Source organism: Acomys russatus, chromosome 13 (genome assembly GCF_903995435.1).
Source record: "Acomys russatus chromosome 13, mAcoRus1.1, whole genome shotgun sequence".
Taxonomy (NCBI): Eukaryota; Metazoa; Chordata; class Mammalia; order Rodentia; family Muridae; genus Acomys; species Acomys russatus.
In genome coordinates this window covers 19,040,208-19,062,135 of record NC_067149.1, presented here as the reverse complement: position 1 = coordinate 19,062,135, position 21,928 = coordinate 19,040,208, and the positions used below count along the sequence as shown (strand labels likewise).

Sequence of the window (21,928 nt, the reverse complement as noted above, 5' to 3'; positions counted from 1 at the left end):
AGAGCCAATTTTCCTAGTGGGAGTGACTTCTTGTGGTTTTTCCAGGACCTTCTTAGACTGTCCCCTGACCCTGAGGCTCAGGGCACTTGCTCTACCTGGGCCCCACCGGGAGCTTCACACATGGAAATTTTAAGGCAGCTGTTGTGGTTTGGATCTTGCCAGTTCCTCCCAAAGCCCATGTGTTAGAAACTTGGTCTTCAGCCTGCGACACTAGTGAAAGGTGCCTGAGCCTTTAAGAGGCCTAGTAGAAGGAAGTGAGGTCACTAGACTGTGACCTTAGTTCCTGGTCTTTCTAAGGAGCTTTTTTGCTACGTGCTTCCCCCACAGGGTGCTGAGCTGCCACAGGCCAAAAGCAATACAGTTTAGCAGCTAGGGGTGAACCGTCTGAGGTTGAACTGTGGCTTTAAGAAGCCCTCTTGACAGAGTCATCCCAGGAAGAGATGAGGCAGGAGAAGTACAGGTAGCCACTTTTCCTTCTTGAACTTACATGGGCTTCTTACAGGGTCTCAGACTGGCCATCACAGCCTTGCACAGCAGGCCTGCCCTCACAGTTAGGGCTCATGTGGCTTAGTGGGCCTGTTGCTCCTTAGTCCCACTGACTCAGTGAAGTCTCTCTGAGCCCCTGGAGCCCTAGGGGAGTTACTGCTCTGCTGGACTTTAGAGGCCTAGCAGCATAGCTGCTTGTATGTCCACTATCTTGTGATAAACACCAGGAGGGAAGGCTCTGGCTAGCCAAGATGACAGGCCGAGGGAGAGGTTTTCTGGAAAGGTTCAGATGCCTCAACAAGGCTAGACCCCAGGAACTCACTGGGGATGGGTGGGCAGTGTGACAGGACAGAGGCTGAGTCCATGAATATATGTCCACGGAGGGAACTGGGTGACTAGATGAACTCAGCATCTGTGGCCTGGTGAAGAACCAGACTGTGTGACCCCAAACCCACAGATGATGTGGCAAAGGCCACTTTCAAAGCAGAACCAACCTGGTGACCACACTGCTTCCAGCTTCCCAGGAGGCTGCTGCCGGGCGAGCTTGAGTGCAGAGCTCTTAGCTGCCCCTCTGCTAGGGACTGCTTTGGCAGGAGCTGGTGAGTCTCATATCTGTTGACCTTGCCTCCATCCCCTGCTGTGAATTTAAGCAAATCCTACTCTGTCTCTGGTTATACATGGACCTTTGAATGCAAGAAAGTGAGAGGGTTGGCTGTACTTTTCCCTCCTTGCAGTAATGGAGACTTGAGCCTCAGAGTCCTGACTGACAAGTGCTCCCTCACCAGCACCAGGAAGACTGGACTCCAGGGTCATGGGTATTAGAACTACCTTGGAAAGGACTGTTCTCTATCCCACCCCTAAACCACCGTGGCTCTAGAACCAAAGTCATACATGCGTCTGGTGTCTAGGTGCAGGGGCCCATGCAGTGTGTCCCTCAGGGGTGCCTGTGTTTGTCACACAATCACTGAGGACTTTGTCCCTAGTGACTGCCTACATGGTTTCTCTCTATGAGTTTCAGAATAAGAGACATTTGTGGCTCTTGGGGCTAAAGATGGAGCAGGAACTCTGGGAATGACCTGAAATCATCTCTTTTGATGCCTCTGGAACCTCCTTATGAGAACTACAGATTTTTAAAGGCCACTGATTTTCAGACAAGGAGGATGGACTGAGAATGTGGCCCATACACCCTGGCCTCAGCCAGAGGCCTCACAACAGTGCATTGTTTAGTATACTAATCACAGGAAGCTCCTCCCGTCATGACTACTCCAAAAACTTCTTTTATCTTTTAAGGCATTTTTTTTTTCAGCTACCTATATGAGCTTTGCCCAGAGTTAATGACTTCACCTGCCTGAAAGGATCCCCTGGTTAGGCCTAAAGTGGTAAGCAAGGGCAGACTGTATCCAACATACAGCCCAGGCAGTGAGGAGAAGCTGGCCTTGCCTGCATTCTCACATGGCTCCCCGACACAGATGAGTTTGCGACTCAGCAAGGAGCTACAGCCAATGAAAAGAGACTGGCTTGGTAACAAAAGCCTTTTAAAAAGTTCTGAGGTGCTGGGGATGCAACCCAGGGCCTTTTATGCTCTAAGCATATGCTCTTCTGCTGAGTAGGTCCCCAGCCCCAAGCTCTGCGGTAACCACATGGGTCTAAGATAGAAGGTTAAGTCACAAACCTGAGTCCAGCTGATGGGGAAATGTGCAGGTACCATCTCCAGGTCCCTCAGGTCACAAGAAAGGGCCAGGATACTAAAGCCACATACTCCTCCTGCCACATTAGAAAGAAGGGTGTTTCCATGACAGTACAACCTAACCTGGGTCCTATTCCTCTTTGGTGCCTCATCTCCCTGGTAGCAAGCACCTCAAGGCTGAGTTCAGAGTCAAGGCCTGGGGGTACAAGGTGCTATACTCCCCCATAGGGCCTTCCCTCCAGGGAACAGCAAGGCAAGAGTCACTGTGGCTGTGCAAGCCAACTTTCTGTCACTATGAGGAAATAGCTAATATAATCAATGTCCGTCTGTGTGACCTGAGCCTGTGGTGTTCCTTCAGGAGAGGGAAGGCGCTCTTAGAGCTGTGATATCAGGAAGCAACTGTGACACAGGGAAGACTAGACAGATGTGGTGCGCCCCAAATGCTGCCATCTTTTTGTTGCTCAACTATGTCTGCTTTTACTTACAGCTGTTGTGATTTGTTGACTAGTGCAGTATACAGCTGCAGTCACAGGCTTTCACCTAAGACTTGGGAAACACAGTGTAGGTTCTTTTACTTGCCTGCTGTGTGGCCTGGGGCAAGTCACTGAACTTAATGGAGAGGATAACACTGAGAGCCTCCTGCTGCGTGTGGGGAGATGCTGGCATAAGAACAGAGTAAATATGGTGCTATTGTTGCACCAGGAGAACAAGAACAAAGTGAGGACTGAGGAGAAGTGAGTGGCAGATATGGTGTAGCTGGGGATTGTGCCACAGAGTGTACACACAAGATACACACATGAATTCATATGCATATATTTGCACACACACACATTTGTGCAAAATACAGACATAACCCGCTCACTCAGCCATATGAAGATAGTCTCTAGAGCAGCAAGGTGGGGACAAGCTTGTACTTCCTGCTGGGTCTGTAGCCAGTGGGCCAGGGAGGGCACTGGGGAGGACAGAGGCATAGTACAGAAGGCTGTGTCAGTGTGTAGCCCAGGCACTGACCACTGATGGAACAAGAAGGCAGCATGAGAATGGGATGCCAAAGGCCTGTTTTGGAAATTTGTTGGAAATGCACACATGGGACCATTTGAATGGGACCATTGAGTCTGATCCCGGGATGATAACTGGATGATGGACTGACCTGGATGCTGTTTAGTCATGGCCAGGGCTGGTGGGGCTGCTGCAATGTTTCTAGTTCAGACTCTTGGGGATGTAGCATGGAGATGCCTGTGAACATCCAGCACAGCTTTCTTTGAGCTGTACTTCTGAGCCACTAGCTGAGGCCATCATTAGATGCGGGGACTAGACTGCCAAGCACCAAGATGTTCTCTGCATTGTATTTATGCTCAGAAAGTGGGGTGCATCTACAAATGAGCAAGTTATACACAACATCTTTTCACCTCCCTAAGGTCCCAATGACACACAGGCACAATCCCACCCACATTCACTCTGGGGAACCACTGAATTTATTGGGCTTCCTTGTAGAGTATAGATGTGAGGTTACTTATAGAATTATGGGTTCTCCCACTCCAAGAAATCCACACTGGAAAGTCTTTACCCAGCAGGCATGGTGGCTTTCCTATTGCCACAAAGGTGGAGCCCTCTTCCCTTAGTCTTCCTCATTTTATATATTCTAGCCCCTCCCCAAGTCCCTGAGGCCACATGCAGTTTGGGTAGAATTGCTGGCTGAGGGATGGGTGGGTGGGGAGTGCCTGGCTACACAGGTAAGGGTCCAGTGACCCTCCTCACACCTCCTCTGCAGGAATGTCAGTAGTCCACAACCCCAGCCATGATCATCTTTAGCGAGTGGTTCCTGATGATCCCCAAGGTGGAGATGGTGGCGGTTTGGCTCAGAGGACAGTTCTGTACAATAGCAAGAAAAGGTGACATACCCACTGCCCTGTGACACTGCTGCAGCAAATGTTCTGAAGCATTCCCCAGTGGATCCACAGGGAACATCCTGATAAGTAAGACAGACCCTGCCTGCCCTCTCTGAGCAGAAGGCAGCAAGCAGCCAAGACAGCTTGCTTCAGATCATGATGTGTCTCTGTAAAGATAGGTGGGGGAAACATGGTAGGGAGTCATGGCTGGATGGACCAGGCTATTGAGAGGAGGACACCCAGAGGGTTTGTTTTCTAGGAAGTAGTATCTGAAGTGGAGTGTGGATGATGGGAGGGGAACATTTAATTCAAGAGCCAGGAACGGCTTTCAGGCAGGGGGCAGCAGTGTGGGTGCCTGGTAGTGGGAGACATGGAGTGGAGTGTATGTCGCTGAAACAGGCAGCCAGCAGTATATAAGACCGCTAAGAAGCTGGGGAAGAGAGGAGGGCAGACCTGCGTCTCCTGGCTGTGGGAATTGGGGTAGAATTTGGATTGAAATCTCAGGACAAAGTGCTCCAGAGTGGATGGAGAGGGGTGTGCCTTGGTCTGGGAGGCTGAGGGCCTCCAGATCAAGGTGAAAGGAATGCTGTTTTAATTCACATTAGGTGAGTGAGGCTGGCATAGAACATTGTCACCCGCGTCACTTCTACTACAGCAAAAGATGCATAGGAAAGCCAGTGTGCCATGGACTTCAAGAGTGTAACAGCAATGACCTCATGTGGCAGATTACACTTGATTTTTACTTGTTTTTCTTAGGCTTTTCTGCTTGTCACCATACAAGGCTGGTGGTGGCTTCAGATTTGAATTTATACTAATCCTGGCACTTCACTGCAGATGGCAGAATCCCTTCTTGCCTAAGGGGATTTATTTGTGGGTGTTAGGACTGAGATGCCAGTACTCAGGGGACCAAGTTTGGATCCCTCATAGCAGAGAACAGCCCAGCCTGAACAATTTACCCACCCGGCTGTTGCCATGGAATCCCACAGTCTGTGACGCACAAGCGTGGACCCTGGTGTCAGCTGCTGTGTGAGAAGCAGGCACTCGTATCCTTGCCACCCAGAGTCTCTTTCTGCACTACCGTGTGTTGCTCATGTGGACCTCCTTATTTGAGTAGGCACTTATTCAGAGTGGGAGAGCCCCCTGAAGACCCCAGTGTCTTGGAAATGAAGATTTCAGTTTGTAGAGGCTGAAGTCCAGTAAGGTCCAGAAGGACTGAGCATGCCTACTGCCAGTACCTGACCTTTGCTTGCTGAAGCCCCTGGCTCCCTCTGTAGCAGGTGAAGCATAGACAACTTGACGCCAGCCAGGCTGATCCACCTCCTCCACCTTTCAAATCACTGCTCACCTCCTGGTCTCTCAGACAACATAAACTGTAGCACCTGAGACCTCAGCACATATACAGTGAATGGATCATTTTGGCTTCGAAGACCTGTCAGCAAGTGTGAGGGTGGCCCTTCTGACCTCACACCTGTGCCCCTCTGTTTGGAAATCCACCCTATTCCGGGTGCTCATCTTCCTTAGAAGGAGCCAGAGGGTTCAGGGATGCTTTCGATCCTCTGCTTCCTCTTCTCATGCTCACATACGACAGAACCGTAGTCAAGTGCACACATACCACATTCCACACAGGCACAATACATACCTCCTTACGTACATTTATGTCTGTGCAGCCATCAAACACATGCACATGAATTGGGACATATGCATGCCAACATGTGCATATTTATGTGAAATGAAGACATACATCCATACCTGCACAGGCACACATGCCTACCTCTAAGCTCCCATATTACTCCCTGTGCATAGAAGGATGCCTCCATGGGCACGTGTGTGTACACACCTGCATACAGATCACAGAGAACTCTTCTTCCTCAGAGTTTCCACAGCTTTCTGCTTCTTGTTTCTATATTGGCTGCTTCTGTTCTTGAGCCAGCCAGCAATGCAAATCAATGGTGCTCAGGGACATCTTGTGAATGTGAGATCACTGCTTTGCCACAACTTCCCATCACAGACATGTCTTGACTTGCTCCATGTTAGGCCCATGTGTGGCTTAGCTCTTCAAATGCTGGAGCTATTCCAGAAGGCTCCACTATCCATGTAAGCCTGGGTCAGCTCAGAACATCCACAAAGCAGCCTCATGCCTGGGACACCATATAGTCTCCATTGTACCTGCAGACAGGTAGGGGGAAACATGCAGCCTTGTTGGCAGCTAGTATATGCCGAGTACCTGGCTTTTATATTTATAATATTCTTGAGAACTAACTGTTGTTTTCCTATATAATCTGTAAGGAAGCTAAGGCACATGCTAGCTGAATGACTTTAGAATCCACATGGAAGCCAGGCAGGAGCAGTACTAGGCTGTATCCTAGACAGATTGGCAGCTCAGGGCTCTGCTTTGTTTTCTGGCATCTCCTGCCCTTGCAGCATCCCAAGTTTTTAGGGATCCTGGCCAAGCTGGCCTTGCTGTAACTCAGCCACATAGGAAGAAGTCTGCCTGTGTGAGCCCTGGGGCAGCACAGTGGACGTGATGGGCATTTACTGAATGGACAGACAGCAGTGAGAGAACCTCATGTGGGGGCTAGGTAGGAGCTGCCTTCAGTGTGCTATGTAAGCCATCTATTGGTTGTATGATACAGGACCCCAAAATGATGAAGATAGCAAAGGCTTGCCATTTCTATGTTTGTTGAACTGTACCCACAGTTGGTGACATCCTAAAAGCAGTAGCAAGGAGTTCACATGAAAGCCTTCCCTACAGAGATCAGACTGGTTGTGATTTCAAAGAGAGTGGCCAAGTTCTCTGGCAGCCATGCAAAGCAGTCACAGGAGGACTCACAAACACTAAAGGGAGCCAGGTTATGGAGATGTTCTTTCTAGTTTGCTTTCTGTTGCTATGATAAAACATTCTGATCAAAAGCACCTTGGGGAAGGAGTTTATTTCAGCTTACAACTCTTTGGTCACAATCCATCATCGAGAGAATTCAGAGCAAAAACTGAAGCAGAAACCATGAAAGAATGCTGCTTACTAGCTTGCTCACTGGCTCACACTCTTACATAGTCGAGACCCACCTGCCTATCAATGGTACTGCCCACAATGGTCTGGGACCTCCTACATCAGTCATCAATCAAGACAGTTCCTCTGACTTTGACCATAGGCCAGTCTCACTGGGCTATTTGTCAGTTGAGATTTCCAGTTTACTCTAGGTTGTACCAATTTGACAATAAACACCAAGAAGCATACAGATCCAGACAAGTTGACAGCTAAGATTAGCCACCACAGGAGGACATATGAAACTGCTCAGGGTCAGAGTTAGTTTTAATGTGTGGCAGCATGTAGGGCCATTCAGTGTTTGAACAACAACCTAAACTACTTCCTCATGGCTTGGTGGGGTTCAAGGCCCTGGCTTAGGGACCAGTCTGTTGGGGAAACAGGAAATTGTTGAGCTACAGGCGAGTCCAGTGCATTGTGTTTCTGGGTAAGGACACAGAAAAAAAGAGGCATGGAAGAGGAGGCCATCTCAGTTTGTCAAGAGTCCAGTGGCAGGATGGCTAGGGCCTCTGTCTCTGTTCTTAGTCATTGTGCTATTGCTGTGAAGAGACACCACGACCAAGGAAATTCTTAGAAAAGAAAGCATTTACTTGAGGGTTACTTACGGTTTCAGAGGTTTAGTCCATTACCATTATGGGCAGGGAACATGGCAGGCATGGCAAGCATGATGCTGGAAAAGTTTGGGAGCTAAAACCTGATCCACAGACAGAGCAATAAAGAGAGAAATGGGGTAAGAGAAAGAGGGAGGGAGGGAGGGAGGGAGGGACGGAGGGACGGAGGGATAGATAGATAGATTGGCTTTGGAAACCTCAAAACCTTCGGCCAGTGACACGTGTCCTCCAGCAAGGCCATGCCTACTCCAACAATCTGCACCTTCTAATCTTTCTAATCTTTCTCAAACCCTGCTACTCCCTGGTGACTAAGCGTTCAAATATAAGCTTATGGAGGTCGCTCTTATCGAACCACCACGGTCTCCCAGGCCCTACGGAGAGGGTGTTGTCATGATGCTGGGGCTAGAGATAGCATGGAAAAACTTCTGAGCTCAGCCTTGAGGCCTTGACCGGAAGCCTCAGACCCTCCCAGTATGTACCTCCCCAGAGGCTCCGAAGTCAGACAGGGTTTCATAAGACAGGGCAACCTAGAAGGAAGTTAGGATTGAGATATATGGCTGCACGCGTGTGTGTATATGTCACACATTTGTTCTCATTCTCACCCCATTCCCCGTTTTGTCCCCTGCATACTTTCTCTTCTCTCCTAGCTGTGATCAAATGGAAACAAAGTGAAACACAGGAACTCTTGGTGTCTGCTCTTGGGGGTTGCCTTTCCCATAGCTGTGGTTGGCTTGTCTTTAGGCTGACAATGGCTTCATAGAGTCTTCAGCTCTCTGGTGCTCATGGGGACCTTGTCCCTAGTCCTCAGGGGCAAGGAGACCACTTGGGCCTTTTGGCTATTCCCACCTTCCATGACCACCTCTCCTGCCTGTGGAGAGCAGTGTGACCCTTGTTTCATGCTCTGATACCCACGCTGAATTGCTGCTGAGGAAGCCGGTGCCTTTTTAATAGTACTTATGCACTTGGAACGTTTATTGCTGGGACCCTCAGCTCTTTCTCCTTATCTAAGGCTGTGCTTTCTGTGGTTTAGTTAGCTATGCTCAACCGCAATCCAAAAATATTAAATGAAAATTTCCAGAAAGAAATCATGCTGTTTATTAATAAGAAACCCTTGTCATTTAAAATATCTATTTTTATTTATGTGCCATATGTGGAGGTGCCCACATAGACCAGAAGAGGGGATTGTATCCCCTGAAGTTGGAGTTATAGGAGGTTATGAGCCACTTGATGTGGATACTGGGAACTGAACTTGGGTACTCTGGAAGAGCAGCAAGTGCTCTTACCCACTTTGCCTCCTCTTCAACTCTCATGCTGTGTTTATAATTACATGCTGATTAGTATGATGAAATCTTATACCCTTCTGTTCCATCCTGCCTAGGACATGTCCAGTGTATCCATGCTGTTTATGCTACCCCATTAGTCCCTCATAAGCTGTCCCGCTTAATCAGTTCTACAGCAATATCGCAGTTCTTGTACTCAAGTGACCCTCATTTAGCTAAACAGTGGTTTTGAAACATGAGAGTAGTGACACTGGCAACAGAGACGTACCAAGGAGCAGCTGTTAAGTACTTGCTCTGAGTGCAAAGTTCTTGACCTACTAAGGAAAACCATAGCTGAGGTGTGGTAAGAATGAACCATCTGTCTGCAGTCATGGAAAAGAAAAGGAAATTGGTGTGTTTTCTGTCATATCTCACACTTCAGAACTCATAAGAATGGAAAAGACAATAAGTTATAGCAAATGTTAGACTTCACATCCCCATAACAAATGTCTAAAGCCAATAGTTTAAAGGAAGGAAGACGTGTTCTGGCGCAGGGTTCCAGAGGGCTCCATCCATGGTGAGCTGTTCTGGACTGTGGTGAGGCAGAACATCGTGGTTGAAAGGTGTGGCGGACCAAAACTGCTCACATCACAGTGGCACACAGAGGAGTAATGGACCTGGGCCTGGGCCAGGGCAAGGGCCCACATATACCCTTCAAAAGCACAGCCCTAGCAACCCACTCCCTCCAACCAGGCCCCACCTCTGCAGCCCCAGCAGCTCCCAAATTTGAATCATTCAGTGGATCAAGCCATGGATCAAGTCAGAACTTTCAGAATCTAATCACCTCTGGAGACAGTTTTACAGACACCCTGGGGTGTGCCTTAGTAATCCCAGGCCTCTTATTCCAATCAACTGACAATCGAGATTGATCATCACATAGGGGCTAGTACCAGCTGCGGTGTCAGCCATCTTCTGGGGCCTTAGTACACATCTACCACAGAAGAAAGGGGGCACTGTATCTGCTGTCCCTCTCATGGCTACTGCATAGTTCATGGAGAAGTCTGAGGCTGGTCAGAAAGGCACAGTGCTGGGGAAGCTGTCTTGGTCCTGTGTGTGCTGAAGAGCTCTCCACTGATGTTCCAGCTTCTTCTGCTCATGTTGCTGGACAGGCCTTGGTCAGAAGAATAAGCTGTCAGACATCAGTTAAGTACTTAAAAATTTTTTTTCTCTTTGCTTTCTGGCAATAACATACAGATTAGAGCATCCAGCTATTAAATTTCTGAGTGTGTACTGTGGTGTTTTCTTCTTAACCTGGGAAGCCTCCCCAGGGCTTCAGTCATTATGGGATTTAACCCCAAGTCTCCTTCTTTGAGTGGAGAAAGAAGGTGACTCTGTTGACACCTTGTGAGACTTGTGCCATAGAATCTAATGTCCAGCTTCTTGGCATTTAGTCTTGTCTGTTCTGAGAAGTGACTGTCATTGATTTCTGAGTTCTTGAAAGTAGAAGTGGCAATGGTAATCACTCAGGGTTCTTTCAGGGGACACAGGGAGGCATTCAGCTTCCTCCTCACTCGTTCATTTACCTAGCTTCTTTGGTATGCCCCTTGCCCAACATTTTCTTCTCTGAGCTTGCCGCCAACTCCTGGGGCGGGCGACGTGGGTCCAAATAGTGAAGGGAATGAGATCCCAAGAGTTCTGGAGGGGTGACTTTCAAGATGGAGTCAGGTGAAATGAACAGCCACCCATGCTGGGGCTGTGCTGGGGACAGGACTCAAGGATAGCTGAGATGCCTGTGTGTCCCTGCCTGTGTATCATATGGGTCCCTTGAGTGGAGGATCTAGTATCTAAGTGTGTGTTCTTCTCATTGCAGGTCTGAAGAAGAGAGTTCCCGCAGCATCAGGTATGTGCTCCATCTACTTTTTCTGTATTTCTGTCTCAGGAGTGGCCCTCAGAAACCATGTACTTTAATTTCTTCCCTGTGGGTCCCTCTCCTACTCTGACCACTGCACCATCCCTGGTTTGCTGCCCCAGGAGCCCTGGCATGTTGTATAGGAACACACAAACCTGTGCTTATGGTGTGGGCTTTTCCTGGCTTAGAGTGATTTCTAGGCTACATGCATTGGTGGTTGTCTGTCCTCATTAAAGGCTGCTAGTGTCCTACTGTACTTAAGCTGTGACTAGTTTAGAACCAGAAGTTTCTGTGCTGTCATGGCTGGGGCTGGGCTGAGCACAAAGTGATGAATCTTTAAGATGTTTGGTTTGATACAGACTCTCATCACTTGACTATCACATGCGTGCATCTCCATGGTGCAAGGAATACAAGAAGTTTGCTGTCCCTTCTTGCCTCACCTAATGAACATGTGGATGGACATGGTGTACTGTCTGCAGTAAGAACAGTGACTAGGGCTGGAGAGATGGCTCAGGGGTTAAGAGCACTGGTGCTGTTCCAGAGGTCCTGAGTTCAATTCCCAGTAACCATCTATACTGGGATCTGGTGCCCTCTTCTGGCAGGCATGAAGATAGAACATGCATGTATATAAATAAATAAATCTTAAAACAAAACAAAACAAAATGAAACAAACAAACAAACAAAACAGTGACTGGGCCAAAGGGTGGGGCAAGGCTGAGTAGGAGCTCTGTATGCCAGTGCCTCTGTCTCAGTCAGGGAAGTGAGAGGGTCATAGGGACCATCATGATGGGGAAGAAGAGACATCAAGGCAACTTAAGAGCCTGTGGTTCTGACTCCTTTGGACAGCTGATGGACTTCTAGGTCTCTAGGTGATGGCTTGGTGGAGCTGAAATGTCCGTGTTGAAGGGTTCTCAGGCACCCTGAAGATGAGACATGGAGGGCAGATGGGCAGCAGCTAAGGAGAGAGTTTGCATGAAAGGACTGTCTCTAGAGCTTCTGAGCCAACCTCTATCAGGATACAGAGGCACACCAAGAAGGGTCGAAGGGGGAGACCTAAAAGGACTGTGTGTAGTGGTGAGGGGATTAACTTGGGACAGACAACACAGTATCCAGGCTTGCAGCAAAGGGAGCTGACATCAAAGAGGGGTGATATCCTGGGTGGCAGAGGCAGGGTGGGGATGGAAGGAGGGATTAGGTGGGTGACTAGAGCAACTTGATGGGGCAGTCAGTGAGGCTGCTAAGTGGCTCTATTGTGAGAGGAACAAGGACGCTCTTGTAGTCGAGAGAAAGGCCTCAGGAGGAGTGAGTGGTTAAGGAGATGGCAGGCAGAGAGAACCCGTGCATCTGTAGCTCCTTTTCCACAGGAAAGGGCAGATGTGAGAAGATAAAGGAGGTGGAAAGAAATAAAGGCATCAGTACGTTGACCTCTTTGGCAGCTAGGAGTAGGGGCCTCCTTGCCATGTACCTAGTGATCTTCCTGCATGAACCATATTCTATACTATTCACTCAAACAATTAGCTAAAACTAAAGAGCAGTCTGAGGAGGAAGGAACCCGACTATGGAGTCGGGACTGATTGATGTCTGGGAGTGTGGGTTTCTCCCATGGGCTGAGAGCAGGCTGCGTACTACCTGCTTAGGGTGCATGTAGCTTAAGGCAGATTCAATGGATGGCAAAAACCAGCTGTCTTTGCTCACAGTGAAGGTCACACACCCCCAGCCAGGACACTGCACCCTGTCAGGGGCCCTACTCGGTTGGGGTGCTCTTCCTGAATTCCCCTGATGCAAGCTGCCGCCTTCTGGCAGATTCTCCGAGCCTCTTTAGCAGGGAGCTGTTTAGGGCATAAGCGTGTTTGGGAATTCATGTGCACCACTTTTCCCCAGGCAAAAACGTTGCAAGATCAGATGTATTCATTTTGCACAAATGAAATGACTCATTTTTTCTGAACAATTTTGCAAACGCAGGACTTTGGTCATTGTTCCTGGGACCATGTGTCTACTTTTGATTCCATTTAGAGAGCGTTCTGGAGGCCCTGAATTTGAATCCTCTAATGATGTTTTATTGGAGGGAGGGTGGCTTGGGAGAAAAGAGGGTTGTAGAATTTGGATTCTAGAGGAATGGAAAGATGCAGGCAGGCTGGGAAAAGGGGCCGAGGCTGTTTAAAATGCAAACATTTCGCACAGGTCAACCTTGCATTTTTCTTTTACTGGCTGCTTGTCAAACCCTTGAGATGAACTTTGCTGTCTGTGTTCAGGAAGAGAATTAAATAACGTTCAGTGAGGGATATGCCTCATCTGCACAGCCCACCTACCTTATTGTACAGCCCACCCCACCCTTCAGGCATCTGTGCTTGCTCTGCTCATCTGTCATCAGCTCAAGGAAGTTGAGGGCAATGGCTGCCACATGACTCCTCTCAAAAACTGCAGCCTTCTGGTGCAGAGCACACTAGTGGTCTCACCACAGAGCCTCTGCATAGCAGTGCGGCCCATTGTGCCTGCTGAAAACTCAGACTCCCGAGTCTGGGGTGCCTAGTGGGACCAAAAAATTTGTATCAACAAACCCCTGCATAATTAATTCTAAGAGGCAGCTCATTGAGAGAATGACTGCACCAGCCCATCACAGGCGTTGTCTAGGCTTGAGCATGTGCCCACTTCATAAGTCTGAGCTCATGGATATGTGGAAAATTTGCTTCTGACAGTGAAGAAAAAAAATTTTTTTTTCCTGAGACAGGGTTTTTCTGTGTAGCCTTGATTGGCCTAGATTCACTTTGTAGACCAGGCTGGCTTTGAACTCACAGTGATTTGCCTGCCTCTGCTTCTCCTGTGGTGGGATTACAGGCATGTGCCCCGCGCCCGGCAGGAAAATATTTACTAAGGTGGTTCTGTGCATCTTGTCCCCCTTTCTTGGGCCTCTGAACTGTGACATGTTTTCCAAAGGCAGCATCGAGGAACTCGGAGTTGGGAACAGGGGCTGGAGGATTGCTTGCCTGGAGATTGAGCGAGTAGGCTCCGGGAGAAGCTGGACTTTGTGTTAGTGAAAGCAGTTGGGCAAAATGGATCTGGTTCTGGTGAGCATCCCTTTCTTCATCCACGATGGCCTTTTAAGTTACCTGGGCCCTTTTCTTCACCTCCAAACCCCAGGTGAGAATATATCCTTGTTTCCCTCAGGAGGACTTAGGATGCCTGCTAAATGTGGTAGACAATTCAGAATGTATGTTAGTCAATTTCCATCGGAGTGACGAACATTTGAGAAAAGTAATTTAGAGGTAGGAAAGACTTGGTTTTGTTTGTGGTTTCAGAGGCTGCCATCCAGGGTACGTGACCTCATCACTGTGGGCCTCTGACAAAACAGAACATTAAGGCAGTGCTTTAATGTGGTGGAGAGAGGGAGGGAAACACACCGCACAGAGGCATGCTGGAGTGACATTCTTCCTCCAACTAGGCCCCATGTCCTAAAGTTTCTGTTACCTCTCAATATCCTATTAACTTTTGAATCCTTCAATGAATTAATCCATTGCTGAGGTCACAAGTGTTATGATCCAATCACCTTCTGTCTTAGGGTTTTTATTGCTGTGATGAGACACCACAACCAAAAACATGTTGGGGAGGAAAAGGCTTATTTGACTTACGTTTCCACATTGTAGGAAGGAAGTCAGGGCAGGAACTCAAATAAGGCAGGAACCTGGAGACAGGAGCTGTTGCAGAAGCCAAAGAAGGGTGCTGCTTATTGGATTGTCCCACATGGGTGGCTCAGACTGATTTCTTGTAGAACTCAGAGTCACTACCCCAGGGGTGGCACCACCCACAATGGGCTGGGTCCTCCCACATCAATCACTAATTAAGAAAGTGCCCTACAGGCTTGCCTACAGCCTTTTTTTTTTTTTTCCTACAGCCTAATCTTATGGAGGCATTTTCTTAATTGACACTCCCTCCTCTCAGATGACTTTAGGTTGTGTCAAGTTGACATAAAACTATCCATCCCATCTTCTAAAGGCCCTAACTCTGAACCCTATCTGCCATGTTGGGACCAAATCTTGAATACACAAGCTGTCAGGATGCCTTTCAGACAAAAACTATAACATAGTGTGCACAGACATAGCATAGCATTTATGGAATGGGGTCAGACAATTCTGAGTTTGTACCTGTTCTTCTTCTCTTAAATTCTTTGTCAACTGGGGTCTGATGCTGAACAAATCTGAGTTCACACTCATTAAGGAGTATTTATTGAGCACATAGCATGTGCATGCCTTATTCTCCCCACGGCCGTAGAAAGCAATGAATATAGTGTATGTGTGCCCCATGCAGGCATGGGAGCAAGGGTTTCATTCTCAAGGCCAGTGGGCCAACTAAGGCACACGAAAAGGGTGTAGGGAACAGGTAGCATGTGTCACGTATAGTGACTGTGTTACTTTCTCCTTTTCTTTTTATTTCTCTACTAGTCTTTGCTGGCACAACTCTTTAAATGTCCAAGCAGAGTTTGAGGGAGCCACTGTTGTCATGAACAGGAAGTAGAGCCTCATCTTGGAGAGTTTTCGTTTTTCTCTCCACCATGCAGTCTCCTTCCCCTCTGGGATTCTGATTGAAGTTTCTGGGGACAGTCTTGATTTCACAGCTTGGCTTTTCACTTTCCATCTTCTAGATTCTCAGTGCCACATCCTGGGAAACTTCCTCAGGAAAGCCTTCCATTTTACTAATCTTCCTTTTAGTTGTATCTAGAATGCTATAAGGCCAGAGCACTGTGGGTCTACAACTGTGTTGTGTGACTTCTTCTGGGAGACATGAAAAAAAAAAAAAAAAAAAAAAGCAGCTGTTCACTCCAGATAGGACATTGATGACAACCCAAAGAAATTTCTATCCAAATCTCTTCTAGTGAGCCATTGAGTTTATTGGGTTCACCTATATAGGCTGATGCTTGGGCAGCTTACTCACCTTAGCATGGATGACAGATCACAGAAGCTACATCCCTGTGGCTCCCTGTGCAATGTGCAGGCAGCTGAGTAGTCTCAAATCATTTACTTCTTGTATACTTTTGAGGAGAACCTGATACGGAGGACCCACGTGTCTTGAAATGTTCTGAGCTTATCACATCAAAGGTTTCTGTGCTTTCTGAGCCTTGTTAGTTTTGTTGGCTTCCTTGAGTCTTATGAACCTCCCACCTCCCTCCAGAAGGTAATGTTTCAACTAGTAGGAAATGACTGCAGGACACAAACCCTGATGTACAACACAAGGTGTGTGTGTGTGTGTGTGTGTGTGTGTGTGTGTGTATGTGTGTTGTGATTTGCTTGATTGTGGGGACACCATTGGACCATTCATTATACAAGTAGAAACATGTTATAGGAATCAGAATAGTCAGGTACTTGCTTAGGATATGGTCCAAAGACACTAGTGGTGTGGGAAGATTACTGACATGCTCAGTGGGGAATTGAGTGGGTTACTAAGTCTACCAAAGGAGCCTGTCTCTGAACCCTTGTAGCTCTCACTTTGAGTACATACTTAGAAAGTGATGTCTCTCTCTGTGACCCAAGATCAGGGTTTGAGTGTGTGAGGACTCTGGAGCCATATTGTGAGAGCATATGGGCTGCAGTGGGAGGGCTCCATTTTCCAGAGTGTCAGTTTTCCCCACTTCACACAGAAACAAGAATGCCCTATTCTCAGAATGTCTCTGATCTTTCCATTTGCTCTTGCTCCACCTCTCTGGTCATCACACTTTGGCCTTCTGGCCTTCCTGCTCTGAGCTCAGGAATGCCAAGTACCTCTGTTCTTGTCATTCCCTTCGCCTAGGATACGTTTCCTGAGATTCTACCCATGCTGGATGTTCTTTGGTAGGCAGTTCTTCTAAACAGACAGCCAATACTGCTTTCGATTCATTCTGCCTGTCTTTTGTTATTGTTGCTTTAGATTTATTTTTTAATTATGTGTATGTCTGTGTGCGTGTGTATGTGGTGCATGTGTATGTGGTGTGTGTGTGTGTGTGTGTGTGTGTGTGTGTGTGTGTGTGTGTGTATGCACACGAGTGCAAGGGCCTACAGAGACCATAGGCCCTTGAATTTCCTTGGAGCTGGAGTCTAGATGTGCACTGAGAACTAAACCTGGGTCCTCTACAAGAGCAATATGTGCTCTCAACTACTGAGATTTCTCTCCTGCTCATGTCTATCTTTTGAGTAGAGTGTCACATCTCTTTCCACTTATATCTATTCCTGATAAGTAAGGACTTCTGCCATTCACTCCTTGTTTTCTGTGTCTTTGCTTCTTTCTTCCGATGGGATTGTCTTCTGTTCTGTTCAGCTTATTTTTATAGTGAAACATTTTATTCCTATTCCTTTCATCTTAGATGTGTTGTATCTCTGTTTCTTTGTGGGTCCCACAAGGGTGCACTTAACATTCAGTGGTCATCACTCTGCAGTATAGCTTCAATAACACGGAACACTGCCCCTGTACATCTACATCCTGCCGTCTCACTTAACAATGTCAGAGAGTTACATGCATTTGCATTGGGCATTCAACATCAGCTTAACACTGTTTCATTTTCTATACTATCTCCTAGATCACGTAAGAAAAAACAACTGCTATTCACCTTTACCAGTGGCCGTTAATTATTTTCAGCTCTTAATTGCTGTCAAATGTCCTTCACTTTAACCTAAGAACTCCTTTCTTTCAAGAGACAACTAGAGGAGGCCAAGCTCTTACTTATCTGGTGCTGTGGTTGGAATGATTGTAGTCCTCAAAATCTCCACTGGGACCTCTCCTCCAGCTTAAGAGTCCTGAGGTGGGGCTGTAGGAGGTAATGACACAATGATGCTTTGCCTTCTGGGATAGAATGTGTTGCCTTCGAGAAAGAGCTTGAGTTCAGTTCTTCTGCCTCATGAAGAAACAATGCCCTGTTAGAAAGAGTGTGTGAGCCTTCTCCATGCACTGAGTTCCTGGGTGCCGTGGTCTTAGACTTACCAGCTCCTAAAATAGTGAGAGATAAATGTCTGATGTGTACAAAGTTCCCAATCTAGGGTATTTTGTTGTAGCAGCACAGAGGGAATAGGGTATCTGGACACGCCCCACCTCTCAGTCCTGTTGGGAGGACCCTTTCTCCGGCGGTAGAATTCTTCCCTATTGTTTTTGTCTTTCATTACTGCTGCCTTCTGAGTAACAGGGCTTCTGGTAGGAAAGCTGATGAGGACCTTCTGGAGGAATTCAGAGAAAGCTCTTCCTTCCAGCCTCTTAGATGGCAATAACGTGCCCTGTGGTGTCTTAGGAGACAGGGCATTGGTGATAGTAGCACAAGGTTAGTGAAGTGCCACCATACTTTTGACACCCATCAGGCTGGCATTAGAAGACAAACTGGATACTGTGCGTGTAGAGTGATGAGGTCTCAGAGCCAAGTCTTAAAGCTTCTCAGACTCAAAGGGACTAGGACACTGAAGCTGCCTACTGACATGAGTCTCCAAACAAGTGAATAGCAATCTCCATGACCCACTGACACAAAAGCTTCCATGGTCTATCATCATCACCACCACCACCACCATCATCATCTTTGTTATTATAGTTTAAAGGGTCTTTGATGCCAAAAGAGAAGATGACCACTATAGGATATATAAAGCTACTATTAGTATCTTTCCTGCTTTGCCTCCAGAAGGAGACAACCAGGGGATTACAAATACCAAGTATTATAAGAGGCAGGCTGAATTTCATCCATACAGTGGGACTTGGGACTTTGGGTTTTATTTTTAGGGTTTTTATTTTCGTTTTTCTTTCAGTTTTTAATTTGTTTATTGATTTTTCCTTTTTCTCTTTATTTCATTAGCCTCAGTACCGTGGCTAGGGATGATGTAGTTGGTGTTGGTGAAGCACACAGGTCAGGGAGACCATACCACTTTATAGGCTGCTCCCCTGCAGGAGAAGGAGGCGGCTGCTAGAGGGTCTGCAGGCAGATTGTGGGCAGATACACTTGTAGATCTGAAGTCCAACAACATCACCCTTTATGTTGGAGCAATGCCAAGGTCAGCAACTTTGGCCTGGACACCACATGTAGAGCCAGGTATAAGCTGCTCTGGTCCTGAGGAACAAAGCTATGAGCCCTTCATTTTCTTCATAGTTATAGAGTCTATCCAATTTAAAGGGACCAGCAACAAGTCCTCCATAGAGAGCATAACATGCCATTTTCTGCACCATCAATTCTTAGGCTTGGGCCCCAGACAGAAGCTCACATTGTCACAGCACATCATGGACACTAGAGTTCAGGCACTTTTACCCAGTCAATCTAGCAAGATACTCTCCAGCCACCCATAATCAGGGTCATAATGATTGACACAGTTATGACCCTTGCAGAGTCCAGGAACCTTTACAAAAAAAACTGCATACCTTGTTCTCCAGCATGACACACAGAGTAACTAGACTGGCCCATTGAGGGAAGTGAAGAGGGTTGGGGAGGCTGGAAGGGGGTGGCCAAGAGGACTGCCACGTGTGTTCTGAGAATTTGCCACTGCCTTCTGGCCTGAAAGGAACACCCTGGAGTAGGGAACAAAGTGGCTTTAGTAAGAGAGGCAGACAATAGAAGTAGCCACAGAACCAAGATGGCAGGTGGTCAGCTGTACGTCTGCATTTTAACTGCATATTCTCAAGGCCAGTTTTGATTGGCAGTCATTTGAATGATTTATGGAGTGCTCGTGTTGTATAGATATATTTACATACTGTGGCATGGTCATCACACAACATGCCTATCACCTCAGAAAGAAATCCTGCCTTGTACCTCTTATGCTGAACCTAGGAGGCTGAACCAGAAGTGAACAGCAGGCGATGGTGGCCAGAGGCTGGGGAAGGAGGAGACCTAGAGAGAGCGGCGTAAATGAAAGGACACAGAGTTCCAGATAGGAAGAATCTGTTTGCAGAACTGTGCCACTGCAAGGTGACCACAGTTAAGAGTAATGTCCTGAATGTTTCAAAGTCACTTGAGGAAGTCCATTGAAGGAGACATAAACCTGTTTTTGTTACAGTCCCAAGTGTAGCATGGGGAATGGTCTTGTGAGAGAACAGGTAATGTTAATCCACTAGAAGACAAACTACCTCGTGCGGGAGCTTGATTGTTGCCAGCTGAAAAGATCCATGAACCGACTCTGGGAGGAGATATATATGTGAGCCAAAAACAAGAGGTGGAGCCTTTGGAGACTTGGAATAGTTTTAGCTGTTCATCGCTCCACTTTGAGATGCTCCTGGAGAGAACTGCTCAAGGGAAGGCTTCAGGGCTCTGGGCTCCTACTGAGGTTCCAGGTTCTGGTGCTCCAGGTTCCAGCAGAAGAAATTCTGCTGATTACGGTTTCATTATTTTATTCTTTAATCTTCTTTTCCTATTGTTTCGGTTAGTCCAGTTATAAGCGAGGTACTCTTGGTCAATAAGTTCGCAATAAAATATATTTGTTAAGAAAATTGAGCCTACAGTCCATTCCACATATTCCCTGCATTTTAAGTGGCAAAGTAGAGAATGCTGAGCTCCCCAAATCCTGACACCATAGTGTTGGGAATCAGCAGGCATAGTGGCAGGATGAGCCAGGCAGGAAGACCAGGCTTCTTTTGTGTATCTGGCGTGCCTGGGCCAGAGCTCTCCATCTAGTGCAGGAAAGAGGTATGCAGACTGCAGGATTCGAGTCATGAGGGCATCAGCATGGTGCCCAGCCTTTCAAAGCACCCCATGCCAAGAGGACAAGCTGAAAGGTCCTTGAGATGAGGTCTGCTGGAGCTGAGAAGTCATAGACCTGGGGCACTTCCTCTTCTCTGGCCTCCTGGATTACAGGGATAGTGACAGTGGTCTTTGGTGAATTCTGTTTCTTATAATGATGAAGCCAGTTCTCCTGAAAGATGATTAAAAGTTATTCTCATCCTCAGACCACACTTCACTCCAGCAACTGGCCCTCCTGTGGTCAGTGGCTAGCACTGTAGTACCATGGGACTCCCAGAAAACTGAAGGAAAGGTGACTCTATCATGACTTACAGAGGAAGGCAGGCCATGCAGGAACAGCTGACCCAGTGGTGACTTGGCTGAGGGAATAAGAAGGACCAGGAACAGTTAGAGTTCCAACCTGAAGAATGGGAGGAGCATCATGCTTTTCACTGAGGAGGTGGGAAAGGGCAGCCATGCCTGAGAACCACAGGGCCCTTTAGAAACCAGGACGTCTGTTTAGACTCACAGAAAGCCTTACTGCAAGTCATGCTCCTACTTCTAATACCAGAGCTCAAAAGGTAGAGCTCTGGAAGAAGGCCAGTTGCTTTCCCTTGACCTCTAAACTCCTGCTGTGATAGTTCTTGGAGGGCTCCTGCTTTGCTCTGCTTATTTCTATGCATAGGGCATTGAAAACAATGTGATTTGAGGCCATTTAAGTAATACGCAGTGAATACTTGAGACCCAGTGGCTGTCACCATCTCTGAGGCAGGTCGCCTGGAAAGGTTGCATACACTGGTTTCTAAACAGCTATGGGCCTCAGCAGTTGCACTAGGTGTATTGTATGCATCTACAAGGCATGCAGATGAGCCAGGACCCATGGCATCTTCTCTACCTATACTGTGGACACTGGTCTGACTCCCTGCTAGCAGAATATGCAGGAGATATTATTTGTGCCCGAATTGGACAGTGTCTGTGGGGCCTGCCTGTGAGGAGCAGGGATGAAGTATTCTTACCTCAGTGAGATTTCACTGTATCTAGAAAATACATGATTTTCTTTCTGATTTTACAAGGGCTTGCAGATAACAGTTTGTCTTGGGTCTCAATGGATACTTTGGAATCTTCTCACAGCATCATTTGGGGGTGAGTATAGGCATTGAGACCCGCCGCCTGTACCTCTACTTGTGTAGCTTGTCCCTGGCCTACTTAGGCCTAGTCTAAACTCTGCTTTCGTTCTTACATTTCTCTGACCTGCCACTGAACCCGGAGGCTGGTGTAGAGTCCCGTCAGCCATGTGCCAGCATTATTTAGTGAGTGGTGCCTGCTGGCCTATGGCTTTCAGCTGATCAGAAATGATGGATCATATGCACAATCGACTAGGAAGACAGACTATCACACGGTGGA

The 21,928-nt window shown here is 47.4% G+C and overlaps 1 protein-coding gene across 1 annotated transcript in view; it reads left to right on the top strand.

The window, feature by feature from the left end:
- Iqsec1 (IQ motif and Sec7 domain ArfGEF 1) overlaps positions 1-21,928 on the top strand; it is a 330,930-nt gene that overhangs the window by 100,521 nt on the left and 208,481 nt on the right. The window contains 1 exon segment of the mRNA XM_051154905.1: positions 10,846-10,875. Coding sequence (XP_051010862.1) covers positions 10,846-10,875 — 30 coding nt within the window.